Below are 17,445 nucleotides of genomic sequence, written 5' to 3'. Positions count from 1 at the left end.
AGCATCACTATGGTTATCGCCTTTTTCTTTTTCAGTTACTATGTTCCACCAGCAGGGCGGCGCCATCTGACATTTACATATTGTAATATTATTATCACGTTTGTTTGTTTTTTTGTGCAACTTGTTATTATTTCTACTGGAGCAGAACGTGCCTGGCCTTTTCAAAGCCCTTTTTATCCGCCGTAGGCTCTGATACATATGCACTGCCTTCTTACTGTTTATTCATTTTATTTATATATTTATTTAGATTTCTTTACATGTGCTGGAGTGGGTTTTTTTTTTTTACTCACATCGCATTAAAATAAGGACTACAGCCTGGAGAAACGAGCGTGTGTGTGTGTGTGTGTGTGTGTGTGTGTGTGTGTGTGTGCGCCGAGGCAGAGGGAAGACAGTAATCCTTAAGAGGGATTTGGATTTTCATGAATATTTTAAAGCAGGAGGAGATCACACTTTTTTTTTTTTTTTTTTTTTGAGACGTCAGGGAATTCTCGTACACGGAGCACCTATACATTTTTAATCTGTCTCCACCGGCGTGTCGTGAGTCTTCCTCTCCGTCAGATTAGCAGCTGTTGAATGTCTGATAGTGATTGGTCAGGATGGAGGGGGGGAAGGCGGGGTGTTGATCGCTTTCTAGAATAGATTATAGTTTATATGAAAAAAAAAAAACCCTGTAGCAGTGACTTTTAAGCTGTAGTCGTGTTGTATCGTCTCTCTCTCTCTCTCTACACTGTAGTAGTAGTTATTTGTATGTGTGGGCGATTTAAGTGTGCTTTCTTTCTGAACAAGGACAGACCTAGAGCCTACACACACACACACACACACACACACACACACAGTGCCCTGGTTCCAGTGCTAAATTTAACCGTGTCGACTCCGATCCGGCCACCGCACCGTCCTGATGTCTCTGATGGAGCGACACGAGCACCGCGTTCTTTAATCAGCGCCTGTTTAGTTGTTGTGTTAATGAAGTGAGACACATAGCGAGAGTGTGTGTGTGTGTGTGTGTGTGGGTTATATACAAAATGTATAGGCGCTGCATTATGGATGTAACACACCTTCTGCCTGGCGAAGAGGAAAAACAAGCAGCCCTCAGGGTTTCTCTTTGCCTTCGAAGTTGCATCAGTGCTGTGTGTGTGTGTGTGTGTGTGTGTGTGTGTGTGTATGAGTGGGTGTGTATGTGTGGGTTGTTCTACAATTCAATTTAGTTGTGAACTTCACTCTGTGTGACAGACATGCATCTGAACACTCTCTCCTCATTATCTCCGCCCTGTGGGCGTGTCCCAAACCGAGTGTGAGCGTGCCCTACGGCCTAGGTCAGCATCTTTACAGACGCATGTGGGCGTGTCCGAATCGCATCTGAGACGACACTCAGGACACTATATAGTCTTACCGTTTATCAGTGCACTGAGGGCGTGCTCCAAATCTCACTCTCGCCTTGTTAGTGCACTGTGGGCGTGTCCCAATCCACACACACACTCACACACACACACACACACACTGTACGCTATATAGGCCATCATCCTGGGTATTTCCCTCCTCCTTTACAGTGCATTGTGGGATTCCATGCATGCGTTAAGTAATTTTTTTTCTACGATGCCGAGTAATGATCCCTGAACAAAGAGTGCACTAGATAGGACGTAGGGATTAAGTTTTACTCCCCAAAGTGAGCTTGCCATTTATATATACTTTTTGCAGATTGCTTCACTTCGTCTTAGCTTCGGGGCGTGAATGATGTCCAACACTTTCCATTCCATGAGGCATGTCTGCTCTGCTTCAGTACATTGTGTGTGTGTGTGTGTGTGTGTGTGTGTGTGTGTGTCGGGGTTAATGGGATTTCGTGCTCGGGGTAACACCACAGGGGTCCGCGCTGAGAAAATGTGCTCCCGGTCCGCGGAGGATTCGCTCTCCCTCAGCGCAGAACAAAAAGTTTGTGGTGTGTGTGTGTGTGTGTGTGTGGGGCGTCTGAGTGCAGATGAAATATGTGTGTGAGAGTTTGGAGTGTGTGTGTCCTGATCAAAAGCGTGTGAAGGTAGTTGTGACAGTCCTGAATTCATGTTTCCTTAACTGGAGGTGATCGAGTTAATAAGTCTGTAGCGTGTGTTACACTGTAACGTTTCCTGTAACTTGTTTCTTGAAATTATTTTAGCCCCGCCCCCTGAATGCTCTAGATCTATCCACATGGCCCCACCCCTTTTTAAATGCCGTCCACTTGTAAGGTGTTTGAAGACACCTACCTACCTATTCCATCAGCTTTTTGGGAAAAACCATACCTCCCTGGCCCCTCCCACTTAGATCATATGATGTCACAGACCACGCCTCCTCAGATCACCTCTATCCATATGATGTCCCAGGCCACGCCCCATCAGATCACCTCTATTCGTATGATCTGCCAGACCACGCCCCATCAGATCACCCCCATCTGTATGATCTGCCAGACCACGCCCCCTCAGATCACCTCCATCTGTATGATCTGCCAGACCACGCCCCATCAGATCACCTCCATTCGTATGATCTCCCAGACCACGCCCCCTCAGATCACCTCCATTCGTATGATCTCCCAGACCACGCCCCCTTAGATCACCTTCATCTGTATGATCTCCCAGACCACGCCCCCTCAGATCACCTCCATCCGTATAATCTCCCAGACCACGCCCCCTTAGATCACCTCTATCTGTATGATCTCCCAGACCACGCCTCTTAGCTCTGAATTGATTAACCAGGAACCACATTGTCCTAGCTGGCTTTTTGGATCCATCTAATTAGCCACACCCTTTTCACCTGGATTTCACCTGACCCCACCTCCTCGCCTCTTTAATGCCTTGCACTTGACTCTACCTCTTTAGCTGAGCTACCCTGTTCTTTGTTCCCTTTCAAGCTACACATGTAGCCCCGCCCCTTCACCTTTCTAAACAGCTACTTGTTTCAGTCTTCTCAGATGTTCACCTAGCCACACCTCCTTAGCTACTCTTAGCTCCGCCCTCCCAAAGTTCAACAGCGGTTATCCTGGGCCCGCCTCTCGCCCTCTGTTCGATTGGTTCTCCACAAACCTATTTGTTTAACCTTCTTTAAAAAAGACTTTGATATATTTTTTTTTCTTTGATGTGTTGTAAAATTATGAAATGAAACAGTTCCAAAGCAGTGCATTGTACACAGACTGATCTTAGGGCTCTGATTGGCTGAACTCAGGTGTCGAGATGGCGACACTAACATGAGAGTGGCGTGCGGTTACGCGCTACCGTTTAAGCGCTGTGTGTTATTATGTGTTATTTATTTATTTATTTATTTATTTATTTATCGTGTTCTTGTGTTCTCAGGTAAGTGACGAAGGTTCCTCATCATGTTCTTCTTCATGATGTCATCCTCCCTTGTCTGTGTACACGCTCAGCGGACACGTTAGAACGTCTCGTACCGTATACGCCACTCTGTAGGTGAACAGTACCTCTCGGTAGCTGTGGCACAAAAGTATTGGCGCCTTAGTGCTGATCTGTTCTAATGGCCGTGGACTAGGCAGGTACAAGGGCAGGGATGTTATTTTAATTTATTTTTATAGTATTTCTTAGCAGACGACTGAACACCGGCCAGATCGCACGCCATATGAAGCACAGACGTTATAAAATGTCCGCTGAGTGTGCGTAATGTATATATTGTCTCTTAACGCTCAGGTTTATTTTTTGCATAATGATGTCTTTCTTACCAGATGTATTCCCTACTTCCCTCCTCCTCTTTCTCACTCTTTGTCTCTCTCTCTCTCTTGCTTTCTCTCTGCATGTGATTAATTCTCACTTTTCATCAGTAGTAGTACCGAATGAAAAGTACCCATGCTTTGTTTTTCCCTCCATCATTAGAACCCTTTATTCACTCATTCTCCCTCCTCCCTTTCCCTCCGTGTGTGTGTATGTGTGTGTGTGTGTGTGTGTGTGTGTGATTCCTACGCTCAGTGGAACATTGAGGACACCACGGAATATGTGAGTAACCTGTGTGTGAGCCGGGGTGTGCGGCGCCGGGACACGCTGTGTGTTCTTGCTTCCTTGTGTGTGTTTGGGTGTGTGGTGTGTGTTTTTCTTTCTTTTTTTTTTGCCTTTAACTGGGAACTAACACACCTCTCCGTTAGGGCGGGGCTAATGGTTTATGTCTGTCTGTCTGTCTGTCTGTGTGTGTGTGTGTGTGTATGTGTGTGTGTTTTCGTGTGTGTGCTTACAGATAGCATGAACGTGCAGCCTGAAGTGGCTATTTAATTGTAATTTTAAGTTAGAATATTTTAATTTTTAAAGTATAATATTAAATTGCTACACAATCTACACACTACAGTATACACAAAAACACATCATTATACAGCAGCATTTAAACCTCAGAAAGAACATTTCCCATATAAAACATTACCGTAATTACTGGACTAGCACGTCTACCGTAAACACTGTAATAAATGGACATTCATTTATTTAACGCAACAAAAATGCTGCAGATGTGGAAAGATTTTAATGTTAATATGGAAAATCTGGAAATCTAAATAAATGATTTTCAACAATTAATATTTACTTAATAACCTTTCTTTTTTTTCTTTCTTTTTTTGTTTTTTTTAATTGCGCTAGGTTAAAGTAAAACAACATTCTCATTTTCATTTAGTGTTCAGGAATTTTTGACACACAATTTTTACCCTTTTGCTTCATTTATTCCTAACACGAGTAGCTTGGATATCAGATATAAAATAAACATGTACTTATCGTGTAATTCTAATCTTTATAATTTTTTTAAATAAAAGTTTGGTTTAAAAAATCTGCTTTTTAAATTGGACAAAAAATAATTTACAGAAAGTTTTTTAGTTTTCAAGTTGAGGAGCAAGTTTAAAACACACACACACACAAAAAAAATTAGGACATAATGGCAGAAAAAAAGGTCCTGTTATGTTATACATTTTTACTAGCAAGAATGAGAATTTACAATGTGTATAATTATTTTATTTATAGTAGATTGTTTATTTTTTAATACTAGGAATTTTATTTTAACTAAGTCAGACTAGTTATTGTTACAGTTTAATTTGTCTAGTAAAAGCGAAGGTACAGATATTCTAGCTAAATTTTTGACCAGGAAAAATTTACCTTTTCAATGCGAGTCATTTTAAATCTTTATTAAAAAAAAACATTGCAGAAATCTAATTTTTTTGCGGATCATTAAAACTAATGAAGTATGAATACGTGGACGCGAGTAACAGTCCCTTTAGCTTACAAGGTAGTGCAGATGCTAGAGGACAAATGCTTCTTTGTAGTTCAGAAAAGATGGTCTCTGTGTGTGCGTGTGTGAGGGAGAGAGAAAGTGTGTGTGTGTGTGTGTGTGTGTGTGTGTGTGTGTGTGGTTATGTAATACAAGCTGGGTCAGGACACGACATACTCGTCTCTCTTTTACTCAGAAACGGTTTGAGTTTCTGGTATTAAATCCTCTTAGTGCTGAGACTCTGTGACGGAGGAGGAGAAAAGAGGGCGGAGTCAAGATGCAGGAGCGTCACCAGCTCGCTCAGGATTCAGATCAGATTTGCAAAAGCGCTAATACTGACACGGATTAAATAAAAAAAAATAAAAATAGCGCCAGTTCCTGAAAAGCTTTTTATGCATGTAGTTAAAATCCTCAAAAACTCCGTCTGCCAGATTTGCATCAAAAACGTGACGTTTGTTTGTGACGCATCGATCTTAGGCGCCGTTCAGAAATCACATGACGCGCACCTTCGATCGCTTAATTTATTCCATCAGTCAGCCATGTTGTGAAAGCGGGGTGTCAACTGCCTAATGAGGCCGCTAATGAAGTGTGACCGTACGCTGCACTGCTGAGTGAACACACCCGGCCTGTTTTTAGCTTACACACACACACACACACACACACACACACACACACACACACACACACAGACAGACAGACAAATCTGAGTAATTATCTTATTTCAAACGTGTGTTTAAGTTCCTCAGCCAAAACATAACAGTTTACACCTGCACTTTATTTACAAACGATGCTAAACCGCGAGCTGCTTGTTTTTATTCACCGAACGATTTTTGTCCAGTTTGTGCATGTTTGAGACCTGATCAAACGGTGTTAAACAGACGTGATTAAAGATCTGACACAACCTCACTGACCTTAAAAAGAGAAACATAAAGTGTAACCTAGCAGACAGGGATTAGTAATTAGGATGTTTAATTATCGCTGAACGATCGGACAGGAAGATCGTATCATGCGTGCGTTTCTGTAGTCGCCGGTCCTGCCCGAACGTGACACCGCACCGACCCAATTTAAAATCCGAAAACCTCCTGCGGCTCGAGGGCAAACCTTTAATAACAGCTCTGATCCGAACAGCACGTCGGTTAATCTAACTTTTATCCAACTATTTATTTATAAATATTTTCTGGTAATTTTAAAATTAATTCTAGAAATTGAACATTAAAACGTAAAAAAAATTGCACCGTGATATGTGTGGGGTGGTACCGATTGTACACCAGCTGTATAGCGGTGTTTCATTAAAAAATTTAACTTATAACTAATAAGAAATAAATCATATTAATTGTTAAATATTTGTAAATTTATATTTTTAGATATTTTTAATATTATTTGACAAAATGTATATTTTACCAAATACTGAAGAGAATTTTTTATTTATTAATTTAAAAAAATCAGGTAATAACGGCTAATCCATTGCTAGCATGTACTTACTAAACTAAACAAAAACCAACAAAGCGTTCACTGTCTAACAGCCTTGGAAATTTTCCAAACAGTAACAGTTTATTTCAGAAGAACTGAGTCATTGTTAAAAGTTTGTGCTAATCCTAGCGAGCGTCACCCGCGTGTTCATGATTTCAGCGACATTGAGTCAAAGATTTGCTCAGCTGTATGCAAATTAGGTGTGACTTTATGCTGTCAGACTGTTTGTAGGTAAAACAAGCGATTCTCCGATGTTGTCCGACGCTTCTTTAGTTCGCGACTTCATTTCTGTAATAATTTTTTATGTAATTACTAAAAAAAAAAAACAAGATGAGATACTCGTGCTTCACCTCGTCCCGTCTTTGACGCGCTCTCGTTACACTGCCGCAGGAACCTTATGAGCAAAACTAAAGCAGGACTCCAGGTGTGCTTTGTTCCCAGCGCTTTACCCCCATGTCTCATTATTCATCTGTCTGTTTGCGTGTGTGTGTGTGTTTGCGTTCGTGCTACCGCTTGTGTGTGATCTGTTTGCTTTTGTTCCAGCGTTAGGCCGGTTCCAGCCGCCGTGTGTGTCATTGTTCTGCCACGCTGTAATTAACTCAGTCAACACCGGCTCGATGATCGAACTCCATCCTTATGAGAAACTCACAACGAGTTCCATCATCGAAACATAAGGGTCCTTTTTCCTTTTTTTAAGAGGACGCTCCGATTAGATTCAGAAAATAACAGATATAATGTTTCAGAAACTGGAACTAGACCTGGATTTACCTCCAAAGTCGAAGAGAATACAAGATTAAAAAAGCCGATAGAACCAAAATGTTTGTTGAATTATAGTCAAATTATGTAATCGCATATTGAGCATCGTTTCATCATTCAAAGTTTATTTTTATTTATTTCAATTGTTAATAATTACATTCATTTCGAAACCAAGTCAAACTGCAAACAATTTTTAATAAAAAACACGTCTTTAAAGTTAGGACAGATGACGTTTAGCTAGCTAGAAGTTACTATAGGATTACGAATCAGCTGCATTATTCACAAATTCTACTAAACAAAATTTGAACAAAGTTTTTGAATTCTACGTCCTTTTAAAAAACATGTCTATATAGACTGATATGTTCGCGGCAGAACTCTGACACAGACGGACCCGTTCCTCTGGTCGCTCTCTGTGTGGTTTGGAAAAATAAAAGGTTCTCCTCTGTGTGTGTTTTCCTAAAGTGTGTGTCTTTAAAACCTTTAGAGCCATCAGAGCTGAGTGTCGAGCACCTGGTCAGAAAGTCTGATGGTTTTAAACCCGTGCGTGTGTTGATAAGGGTTCCTGTGTGTGTATGTGTGTGCAGGTGGTTTGTCCATGGTGTGTGTGTTTGGGCATTGTGTGTTTAGAAGGGTGAGGGTTGCCAGGTTATTTGGGGCTCAAGTGGTTTTTGTTTAACAGGAAGCCATCATCTCGGGCCTGATCTCAGAGACGTCGTACTCGGTTACGGTAGCGGCGTACACCACGCGAGGAGACGGAGCGCGGAGCAAAGCCAAGGTCATCAAGACCACGGGAGCAGGTAGAGGAACAATCTTAAGTTAAATACTTCTTAAGCAAGAATTCATTATTTTAAAAATATAATAAAAAAAAACATGCATAATTCATTATGTGATGGACAATGGCTAAAAACTAAATAAACTAGTATTAATTTAGTTACACCTGTAAACTTTTAACTTTAACAAAAACGCGAAAATTTATTTATTACGCGAAAATTACAGAACGCTGAAAATCGCAAAAAGTTAAATGATACTTTTTTATATATTTTAATACTTTTTTGGAAATATTTTGTTCACATTACAAATTATGTTTGAGACATTTTCATCTAAATCTACTAAAAAAAATTATTCTAAAACTGTCTTAGTAATATGAGTCCATGGCTCGTAATTGGAACAGAGATAAGATCCGCACGTAAATGTTATGACGTAAACACACAAGACCAGCGTTTCCTTCAGGTCCTAACAACACAATAAAACAATCACGCGATAAGTAATACAATAAACCCGATCCCAACTGACGTCAGACGCTCGGTCTCTGAAACAGCAGATCTCTGAATAAAGCCGAGGTCTGAAACGTTGGAAGAAATAAAATCTCAGAACGGTGAGTCACACTGTTAAACCATATTGAAGTGGTTTTATATGAAGTGTAACAGCAGGCCTCTGAATGGAGAGAGAGTCAAAAAAAAAAAAAAACACGTCCACCATAAACAGCGTAACATGGCTCTCGAGTTCAGTATCAGCAAGTCCTGCTGTGAATCCGAATAAAAATGGTCTTAAATGAAGTGAGGCATGGTGGAGCCATAGTGTGAGACCTTCACCAGATGCTTCTACATTACACGCCCCAAATTAGACATCTCGGGTCGTTAAACAAGCAGGTACATGCTGTTAGCTCGGTGCTTTGTGCAGCAGGACTGTTTATTAATAACAGTGTCTTTATGGATGTCTTAACTTTTGGGCCTGAATCCATGGAGACCGTGAGAAGGTCAAGTTCTAAGAACGCAAGAAGAAAACTGTACAAAACACTTCTCAATTTATTAATAATCATAATAATAATAATAATATATGCAGTGTAGGCTGTTAGCTGTAATCTATAGTTGCTAAGCAACACATTGGACATCAGAGATTGAGTATTCCATAGACATCCCACTGGCTTGTGCTTGAAAAATTTCAAGTATGTCTGATTTTTTTTTTTCGCCAATGAGAGTCCGAGTGGGAATCGAATTCATCTCCTCGAACTTCTTAACACGTTACTCTTGTAAACTCCCCTCTTATTCCACGCTGCAGTCCCTAGTGATCCTCCCGTGATACATTTGAGGTCTTAATTGTATACATGGACCTTAGGAAAGATAGCAATAAAGCTGTAAATGTGATTAAAATGGCCTTAAATAAAGTCAGACTCGCTGTCTGTGAAACAGCAGGCCTTTAAATCGAAACCCGAGTCTGAAACTCTTCAGGGAGCTCCAGCAAGATTAGCTTCCACCAATGCAACAGCTAATGGAGAGCCTAATAAAGTCTAATAAAACTGTAAATGGTATTAAAATGACCTTAAATGAAGTCAGACGTCCAGCCTCTGTAACGGTGGGTGTCTGGGGAAAAAGTGGAGCGCAAGAAAAAAAATAATTCTAAACCATTTCCAAGTGCTCATAAAAAAGAAGCGAGGCATGCTACTGAATGGAATTCAAATGGTCTTTGATTAGCAATTAAACAAAGAGTGGTATTAAAGTGGTATTAAGTGACGTCAGACTCTGTGTCTCTGAAACTGTAAAGGCTGCAAATGGAGCCGGGGCTCGTCGTTAAAACCAGACACGAACCTACCATTTTCTCAGCTGCTAAATATATATTTAATATTACTAATAATTATCAAAGTAAGTGGCTGTTAGCAAAGTGTTCAGGCAGGATATTGATAACAAGATTAGACTGTGATGATATAAGCACAGTCTGTGAAATCTGACTTTCCAAACTTGCCACTTTTTGAAGCAGCAGGTGTCTGGACGGGTGAGGCCTGTAACCTACACCCGTCTTAACTTGTTTAATATCATAATATCCTAAATAGCTGGAGTGAAGCAGTAAAGTCTTAATGACCGTTTCTTTAACAGGGTTTCTTCTTCTCTTTGGCCCACAGCATCCAGACAACCCATAATTAGACATTTTAGGTTGTAAGATTATGTTGACCCCAGGACAGATAGCAATAAAGTATTAAACAGGATTAGAGTGGGATTGGATGAAGTCAGATGTCTGGTCTCTGAAGTACCGGGACACGAAAAGGAGAGCAAAGTCAGAAACCCTTCAGGGACCATGGAAAGGTTAGGTTCTGCCAAAGCACCAGATAATGGCAAGGCTTTAGCAATAGCAATAAAACGTAGCCTTCCTGAAGGTCATTAAAACTGAATACAAATGATCTCTCGGAATAAGAACAAGAATCCTTCCAGTTTCCACACGTTTAGTTTTAGACCGAGTCTCCAGAAGATTCTTTGAAATAATTTTTTTCAACTGTTTCCTTGCTTACAGTTCCTGGCAAGCCCACCATGCTCATTAGCATTACCGTCGGCAACACCGCCCTCATCCAGTGGCAGCCACCGAAGGACCTGCCCGGCGAGCTGATTGGCTACCGTTTACGCTACAAGCGCGTGGACGAGGAATCGTTCACAGTGCATAACTTCGGGAGCTTGGACGACCACTACACGGCGACGGGTCTCTTCAAAGGTGCCACATACAGCTTCCACTTGAGCGGCAAAAACCGCGCAGGCACCGGAGAAGAATTTGTCAAGAATATCAGCACGCAGGAGGAAGCTCCCAGTGGATTCCCGCTAAACCTGAGTGTGGTGGGACTGACCACCACGACCACCCGGCTGACGTGGGCACCACCGGCTCCGGCCGAGCGAAACGGACGGATCACTCATTATATCGTCGTTTACAGAGACATCAACAGCCAGCAGAACAGCACCAATCGTACCACGGAGACGCAAATGACGCTGCACGACCTTCGACCTGACACAACCTACGACATCCGCATCCAAGCATTCACCAGCAAGGGCGGCGGACCCATAAGCCCCAGCATCCAGAGCAGGACCATGGCCACGTCACCAGGTGAGTGCTAGCTATAAGTGTGCTTTAAGAAAGTACGGTTCGAACCTGAAATCTTACTCGGCTCCAGCCTGGTGCTTTTTCATCTCGCCAAATACAAAACGCTGTAAATCTCCAGAGCTTTACTGAACCATTTGTGCATGCAGGACGGTCCAGAGATCTGTTTTGTGCACAACACATTGTTATGACTAATCTTTTATAAATGTGTATACAAAGGGTGCGAGATACTTTTGTTTTTTTGGACTATTATGAAAAACCAACTATTTTCAGATACATCATCTTGTAGCATTGCAGCTAAGTAGTTTTAACTTTGTGTAAGAGCTAAGTTCTTGTCAAGAAAAAAAATCCAGTTTAAAAAAAGTATATTTTTATAAGTATATATTATTTAGTCTAACAAGTTTAATATAATTCAATATCTTGTGTTTCTGTTTGTCTTTTCTTTTAAAAAAAATAAAATCACTAGCTTTTGCAACAAGTTTTGGCGTCAAAGCGGTGATGAAGACGTCCGTCCTTCTGACCTGGGAGCTTCCAGAGAACTTCAAGTCTCAAGGGCTTTTTAAGGTACGTGTACAAGATAGTTTATAACATTTACCTATTGAATTTGAGAGCTGAAAGTCAGTGTCACTTGAAATCTTTTCTTTGCAACAACTTCGGGGGGTGGAGCTTCGGGCGCCTTGGTCGATTAAATTAAGGAAAGTGGAAAATTATGCGAAATTTGCACTCTTGTCTTAGAAGAGTACTTTGCAAATCAAGTGACTGTTTCTAATGCATCCGATTATGGACTGACATCAAAGAAAAGAAAAAAATTATATAATGCTAAAAGCCTATATAGGAAACTTCATCTCTAATTCTCTAATCAAGGTAATTAGGTGGCAAACGCTAAACGTCCGAGGCTTTTAAGCGCTCTTTCTGCAAATTGACTCGAGTTTGAAGGAATCCACAAGCCACAACATTACTCCATCGAGAAACATCTGGGAAATGATTCCGTCATGCATTTAGAGAGACTGTATGTCTTCATCACTGCTCTGTCCATTATGCTAATCCCATTAGCAAATAAAAATCCTCTTCCATCTTGTCTGGCGACTATATATTATTGTTTTTTTTTAACTTAAAGGTTCTTTACTTTTGCAACAAACTTTGGTGTAAGTTGGAAAAGTCACTAGTAATTCATCTGATTCTCCAGAAGGTGTTGATTAGTTTTCTGTAACAACAGGATATGATCGTAGTGAAGCGCCATAATCAGAGTTAACACCAATGTGCTCGTTAGATTAATACGCTCTTGTAAAAGTAATCGTAAAGGTTATATTTATATGTATATCGCTCTCCCCTGGATTGTAGATCCTGTACAATCAGCAGAGCGTAGAGGTTCGGGGCGACACGAAGAGGAAGCTGATCACAGGCCTGAAGCCCGACACTAATTACTCCTTCGTGTTAATGAGTCGAGGGAACAGCGCCGGGGGACTTCAGCAGCAGGTCTCCATCCGAACCGCTCCAGATATCCTTAAAACCAAACCCGTCCTCTTCAGAACCGAGGAGAACAGCAGCGGGAAAATTACCATCAACCTTCCCAATGTGGCGACATCATCACCGATCAGGTCAGGAACAACACATGGAGAAAAGACGACAAGTTTTCTGAGAGGAAAGCTCTCACCACATGCTCCCTAAGGTTATCACAGAAGATTATCGCCAGTTAAAGTATACATAGGAAATTATTCCTAGCTAACGTTACCATTGGAGTTTATTACTAGCTAAAATTCCACATAGAAGAATATTGCTAGCTAAAGTTATCACAGGAGATTATTACTAGCTAATGTTACTACTTGAAAGGATATTGTTGCTGGCAAAAGTTAGCATTTGAGATTAATGCTAGCTGGAGTTACCATTTAAGAATATTACTAGCTAATTTACCACATTAAATTATTGATAGCTAAATTAATAATTGATAGAAAAATGACTGAAAATTTGTTTTTTCTTTTGTTACATTTTTTACAATAATAAAACAATTTACATATAAAGGAAAATAACTCAGTCACCTCTTCTGCACATGGCAAAACACCATGATTAGAGCAATCTGTAATGGTTTCTGTCACATGATGGATCTTAATGGACTTAATGGTTTTTATTAGGGCTTTTCTGGTAATTACTAAATAACATCAGAATCTTTCATATGTATATTATTAACTTAAAAAAATTTTAAATTACAGTGACAGCTACCATTACAGACCACCATTAAACCCATTAAAACCGTTAACCACAACGAGCACAAGAAAGCTTTTAAAGTCAATTAAGTTTTTAAAAATGATTTTTTTTTTTTCATTCATTTTAATTCTCACCACTTGACAGACTTTTTATATATATGAATCGTATGTATTTTAAGATTTTTCATTTAGTCTCCATTAGCTTCTGCCTTCCAAAAACACACGCCTGGAACATTCACACACCGCTCGTGTTTATCTCCCGTTCTGGTCCTGAGGCTTTTCCTTCATTCAGATCATTAAATCCGTCATATAAACCGAGTTTCTGTCCAAAATAAAGTCTGAGTTCAGTCAGGCAGAGAAGCTGTGGTTGTGTAGAAAACTTTAGAACCTTAGCAGTTAGGAAAACACACACACACACACACACACACACACACATCTGCCAATTTAGCACTTGCTTTGTCTTTTTTCCTTTATTCTCTCCTTCTATTTTGTCTTTTATTCTTCTTATTTAGTTTTTTTTATTTTTATAAAAAAAAATTTTTTTTTTCTTTTGCTTACTTTGTCACACCACTGAATATTATCCCTTCACCACACGAGATCATTGCTAGCTAAATTTACCACACGAGATCATCGCTAGCTAAATTTACCACAGAAGATCATCGCTAGCTAAATTTGCTAAATTTACCACAGGAGATCATCGCTAGCTAAATTTGCTAAATTTACCACAGGAGATCATCGCTAGCTAAATTTGCTAAATTTACCACAGGAGATCATCGCTAGCTAAATTTGCTAAATTTACCACAGGAGATCATCGCTAGCTAAATTTGCTAAATTTACCACACAAGATCATCGCTAGCTAAACTTACCAAAGGAGATCATTACTAGCTAAATTTGCTAAATTTACCACAGGAGATTATCGCTAGCTAAATTTGCTAAATTTACCACAGGAGATCATCGCTAGCTAAATTTGCTAAATTTACCACACAAGATCATCGCTAGCTAAACTTACCAAAGGAGATCATTACTAGCTAAATTTGCCACATTTACCACAGGAGATTATCGCTAGCTAAATTTGCTAAATTTACCACAGGAGATCATCGCTAGCTAAATTTGCTAAATTTACCACAGAAGATCATCGCTAGCTAAACTTACCAAAGGAGATCATTACTAGCTAAATTTGCTAAATTTACCACAGGAGATTATCGCTAGCTAAATTTGCTAAATTTACCACAAGAGATCATCGCTAGCTAAATTTGCTAAATTTACCACACAAGATCATCGCTAGCTAAACTTACCAAAGGAGATCATTACTAGCTAAATTTGCTAAATTTACCACAGGAGATTATCGCTAGCTAAATTTGCTAAATTTACCACAGGAGATCATCGCTAGCTAAATTTGCTAAATTTACCACACAAGATCATCGCTAGCTAAACTTACCAAAGGAGATCATTACTAGCTAAATTTGCTAAATTTACCACAGGAGATTATTGCTAGCTAAATTTACTGGTGGAAATCATCGCTAGGTAAATTTACTACTGGAGATCATTCTGAACTAAATTTACTAGAGAAGATTACTGCTAGCTAAAGTAAGCACAGGAATCTCTCTACTCTTTTTTTTATGCCCCACTTTTTTTGCTGCTTTCTGTTATGTCAGTTCACTTTTCTTTTCTTTTTTCTCGTCCCTCCCATCACTCCCAGGTACTTTCTCCTTTTTTCCCTGATCTATTTTTCCTTTCAGACATGAGTTTTTTATTTCTTCTTTCTCACTTTTAATTACACGTTTTAAATTTTCATCCCTACATTCTTTGGATTTACTTTCTTTCTTTGTTTTCTTTAAACCTTTCGTCCCCCATTTTTGCCTTTTCTACTAATTTGTCCTGTGTTTTTTGTCTTGCCTTTCACATTCATTTTGTATAATTCTTTTCATGTTCCTAGCTCTGTTCTTTCCTTCTTTTTTGTTTCCTTTCTTTCTTCCTTTCTTTTCTTTTGTTTATCTGACATTACCACATGTGAAATGAGGCGTTGTTGTTTTTTCTCACTACATGCACATAATGAGCGATATTCTATTTTTGGAGCAAAGTGTAAAACTGAGTGTGTGTCTGTGGCTTGTGTGTGTGTGTGTTTGTGTTTGTTTGTGCAGTTGGTATTACATCGTGGTCGTGCCCGGATCGCTGACGTCGTCACGCAGGTGGGATAATCCAGATGAAATGGACCTTGATGAGGTGAGTCTTCATTAATCAATTAGATAACTAATTCATAAACTTTACATTTCTAAATCAGTATAGGCATAAATAAAATAAATAAGTAGAACTGGGTACAAAAGGACAAAAAATAATGCGAAAAAGTCAGAGATTACAGGTGTAGAAAGAAAGGAGAGGTGAAAGTGGGACATCTGGAGGAAGAAAAGCAGGACAGGAGATAAAAGAAGGAAAAACGGAGCAAGGGGAAGGAAAGAGTACAAAGAGAATAAAAAGACATGATAAAGAAGGGACAAAAGGAGTGATAAAAGGAGGAAAATAGAAAGAGAAAAAATGAAAGGAGGATTTAAAGAAAGAGGATGAATTTAGAAAAGAAGTGTGGAATAGGAAGGATGGAAGAAACCAATGAAAGAATAAGAGCAATAGTAAAGGGGAAGGGTGCAAAGAATAGATATCGAGTATGGATAGGAAGGAAGCAATAAAGGAAAACAAACAGGAAAGAAAAGATGGAAGGAAGAAAATAAAATAAAAAGGAAGAATAGCAAGAAGCAACAGAAACAGGAAACAGGAAAGGAAGACTGAGAATGAAGTGACAAGAAAGGAATGAAGGAAGGTAAAATACACAGGAGAAAGAAGGGAAAGAAAATAGGATGGTAGGAAAAGAAAAAAGATGGAAGTGTGGAAAGAAGAGATATGACATGTTTATCTACTGAAGGAAATTAGGAATAGACTCATATTACCATGGCAACATGGAGGTTATTATGGGATGTGTGCTACGGCCCAAACACTTCACTCGTCTCACCTCCAGTTTTTTTTTTTTTTTTTTTTTTTTGTCCTGTCAGCTTCTGAAGTTCGGCACAGTTCCCCCTACCGGGCTCCGGCGCCGCCGGCGTTACGCTGAAGTAGGAGCGTACATCGCGGCCAAGCTGGAGGTCCTCCCCGAGAAGTTCACGCTCGGAGACGAGCAAAACTACAACGGCTTCTACAACCGGCCGGTGCCTAGCAACCAGCCGTACCAGTGCTTCGTCATGGCCGAGATGAAGGAGCAGCACCTCCCCAACGCCAACGAGAAGCAGGTGCGCCTCAGTACCTCCACGCCTCCGCTTCTCCGCACGCAGGTCTTCGGGGAACCGGGTTCTCCAGCACACACACCGCTAACCACTGATGTGTTCACGAAAGGTCACGGCTAATTGGGTCGCACCAGAGAAACGCTTGTCAATTACAGCGCTAAGTGTTAGCATGTGTTGATGTTAGGGCAGACACACACACACACACACACGTGTTGGAAAGACTTCAGTGCATCCAGATGTTTATTAATCAGTGTGTGTGTGTTTTCTTTATTTTCTCTCTTTCTTTCTTGCTTTCAACTTTTTTCTTCATCCATCCATACCTTACTTTTCTTCTTCTCTCACTTACTACAGTTCTTTACTTTATTATCCTTTATTCTCCTCCTTTCTGTCCATTATGTTTTTATTCTTTTATTTCTTTAATTTTTTCATTCATCTCTCCATTTCTCCTCCATCTGCTCATCCATAATTTTTTTTATTCATTAGTTTCTTTCTTCCTTTCTTCTTTTCATCCTTCCTTTTTTCTTCTTTATTTTTCTTCTTTCTTTCTTTCTCTGTCAGTCTCATATTTTCTATCCTCTCTTACTCACCCCCTTCTTTTTCTTCCTTTCATCTTTACCTCCTCTTATCCATCCCTTCATCTACTTCATACATATTTATCTTTTCCTTTCTTTTTCTCTACTGTTCAT

At 39.9% G+C, this 17,445-nt stretch overlaps 1 protein-coding gene across 12 annotated transcripts in view; it reads left to right on the top strand.

Moving 5' to 3' along the window:
• ptprfb (protein tyrosine phosphatase receptor type Fb) overlaps nt 1-17,445 on the top strand; it is a 149,787-nt gene that overhangs the window by 99,784 nt on the left and 32,558 nt on the right. For 7 of the 12 annotated variants that reach the window (XM_053486083.1, XM_053486092.1, XM_053486089.1 and 4 more), the window contains 7 exons: nt 3,939-3,965; nt 8,114-8,231; nt 10,717-11,295; nt 11,756-11,853; nt 12,631-12,887; nt 15,632-15,713; nt 16,532-16,765. In XM_053486083.1, coding sequence (XP_053342058.1) covers nt 3,939-3,965; nt 8,114-8,231; nt 10,717-11,295; nt 11,756-11,853; nt 12,631-12,887; nt 15,632-15,713; nt 16,532-16,765 — 1,395 coding nt within the window. The remainder of the gene's footprint in view (nt 1-3,938; nt 3,966-8,113; nt 8,232-10,716; nt 11,296-11,755; nt 11,854-12,630; nt 12,888-15,631; nt 15,714-16,531; nt 16,766-17,445) is intronic. The other 5 variants (XM_053486094.1, XM_053486093.1, XM_053486090.1 and 2 more) reach the window with 1 other exon arrangement.

The sequence above is a fragment of the Clarias gariepinus genome, chromosome 25 (genome assembly GCF_024256425.1).
Source record: "Clarias gariepinus isolate MV-2021 ecotype Netherlands chromosome 25, CGAR_prim_01v2, whole genome shotgun sequence".
Taxonomy (NCBI): Eukaryota; Metazoa; Chordata; class Actinopteri; order Siluriformes; family Clariidae; genus Clarias; species Clarias gariepinus.
The sequence above is the reverse complement of the archived record's forward strand: the minus strand, read 5'-3'. Positions and strand labels throughout refer to the sequence as shown.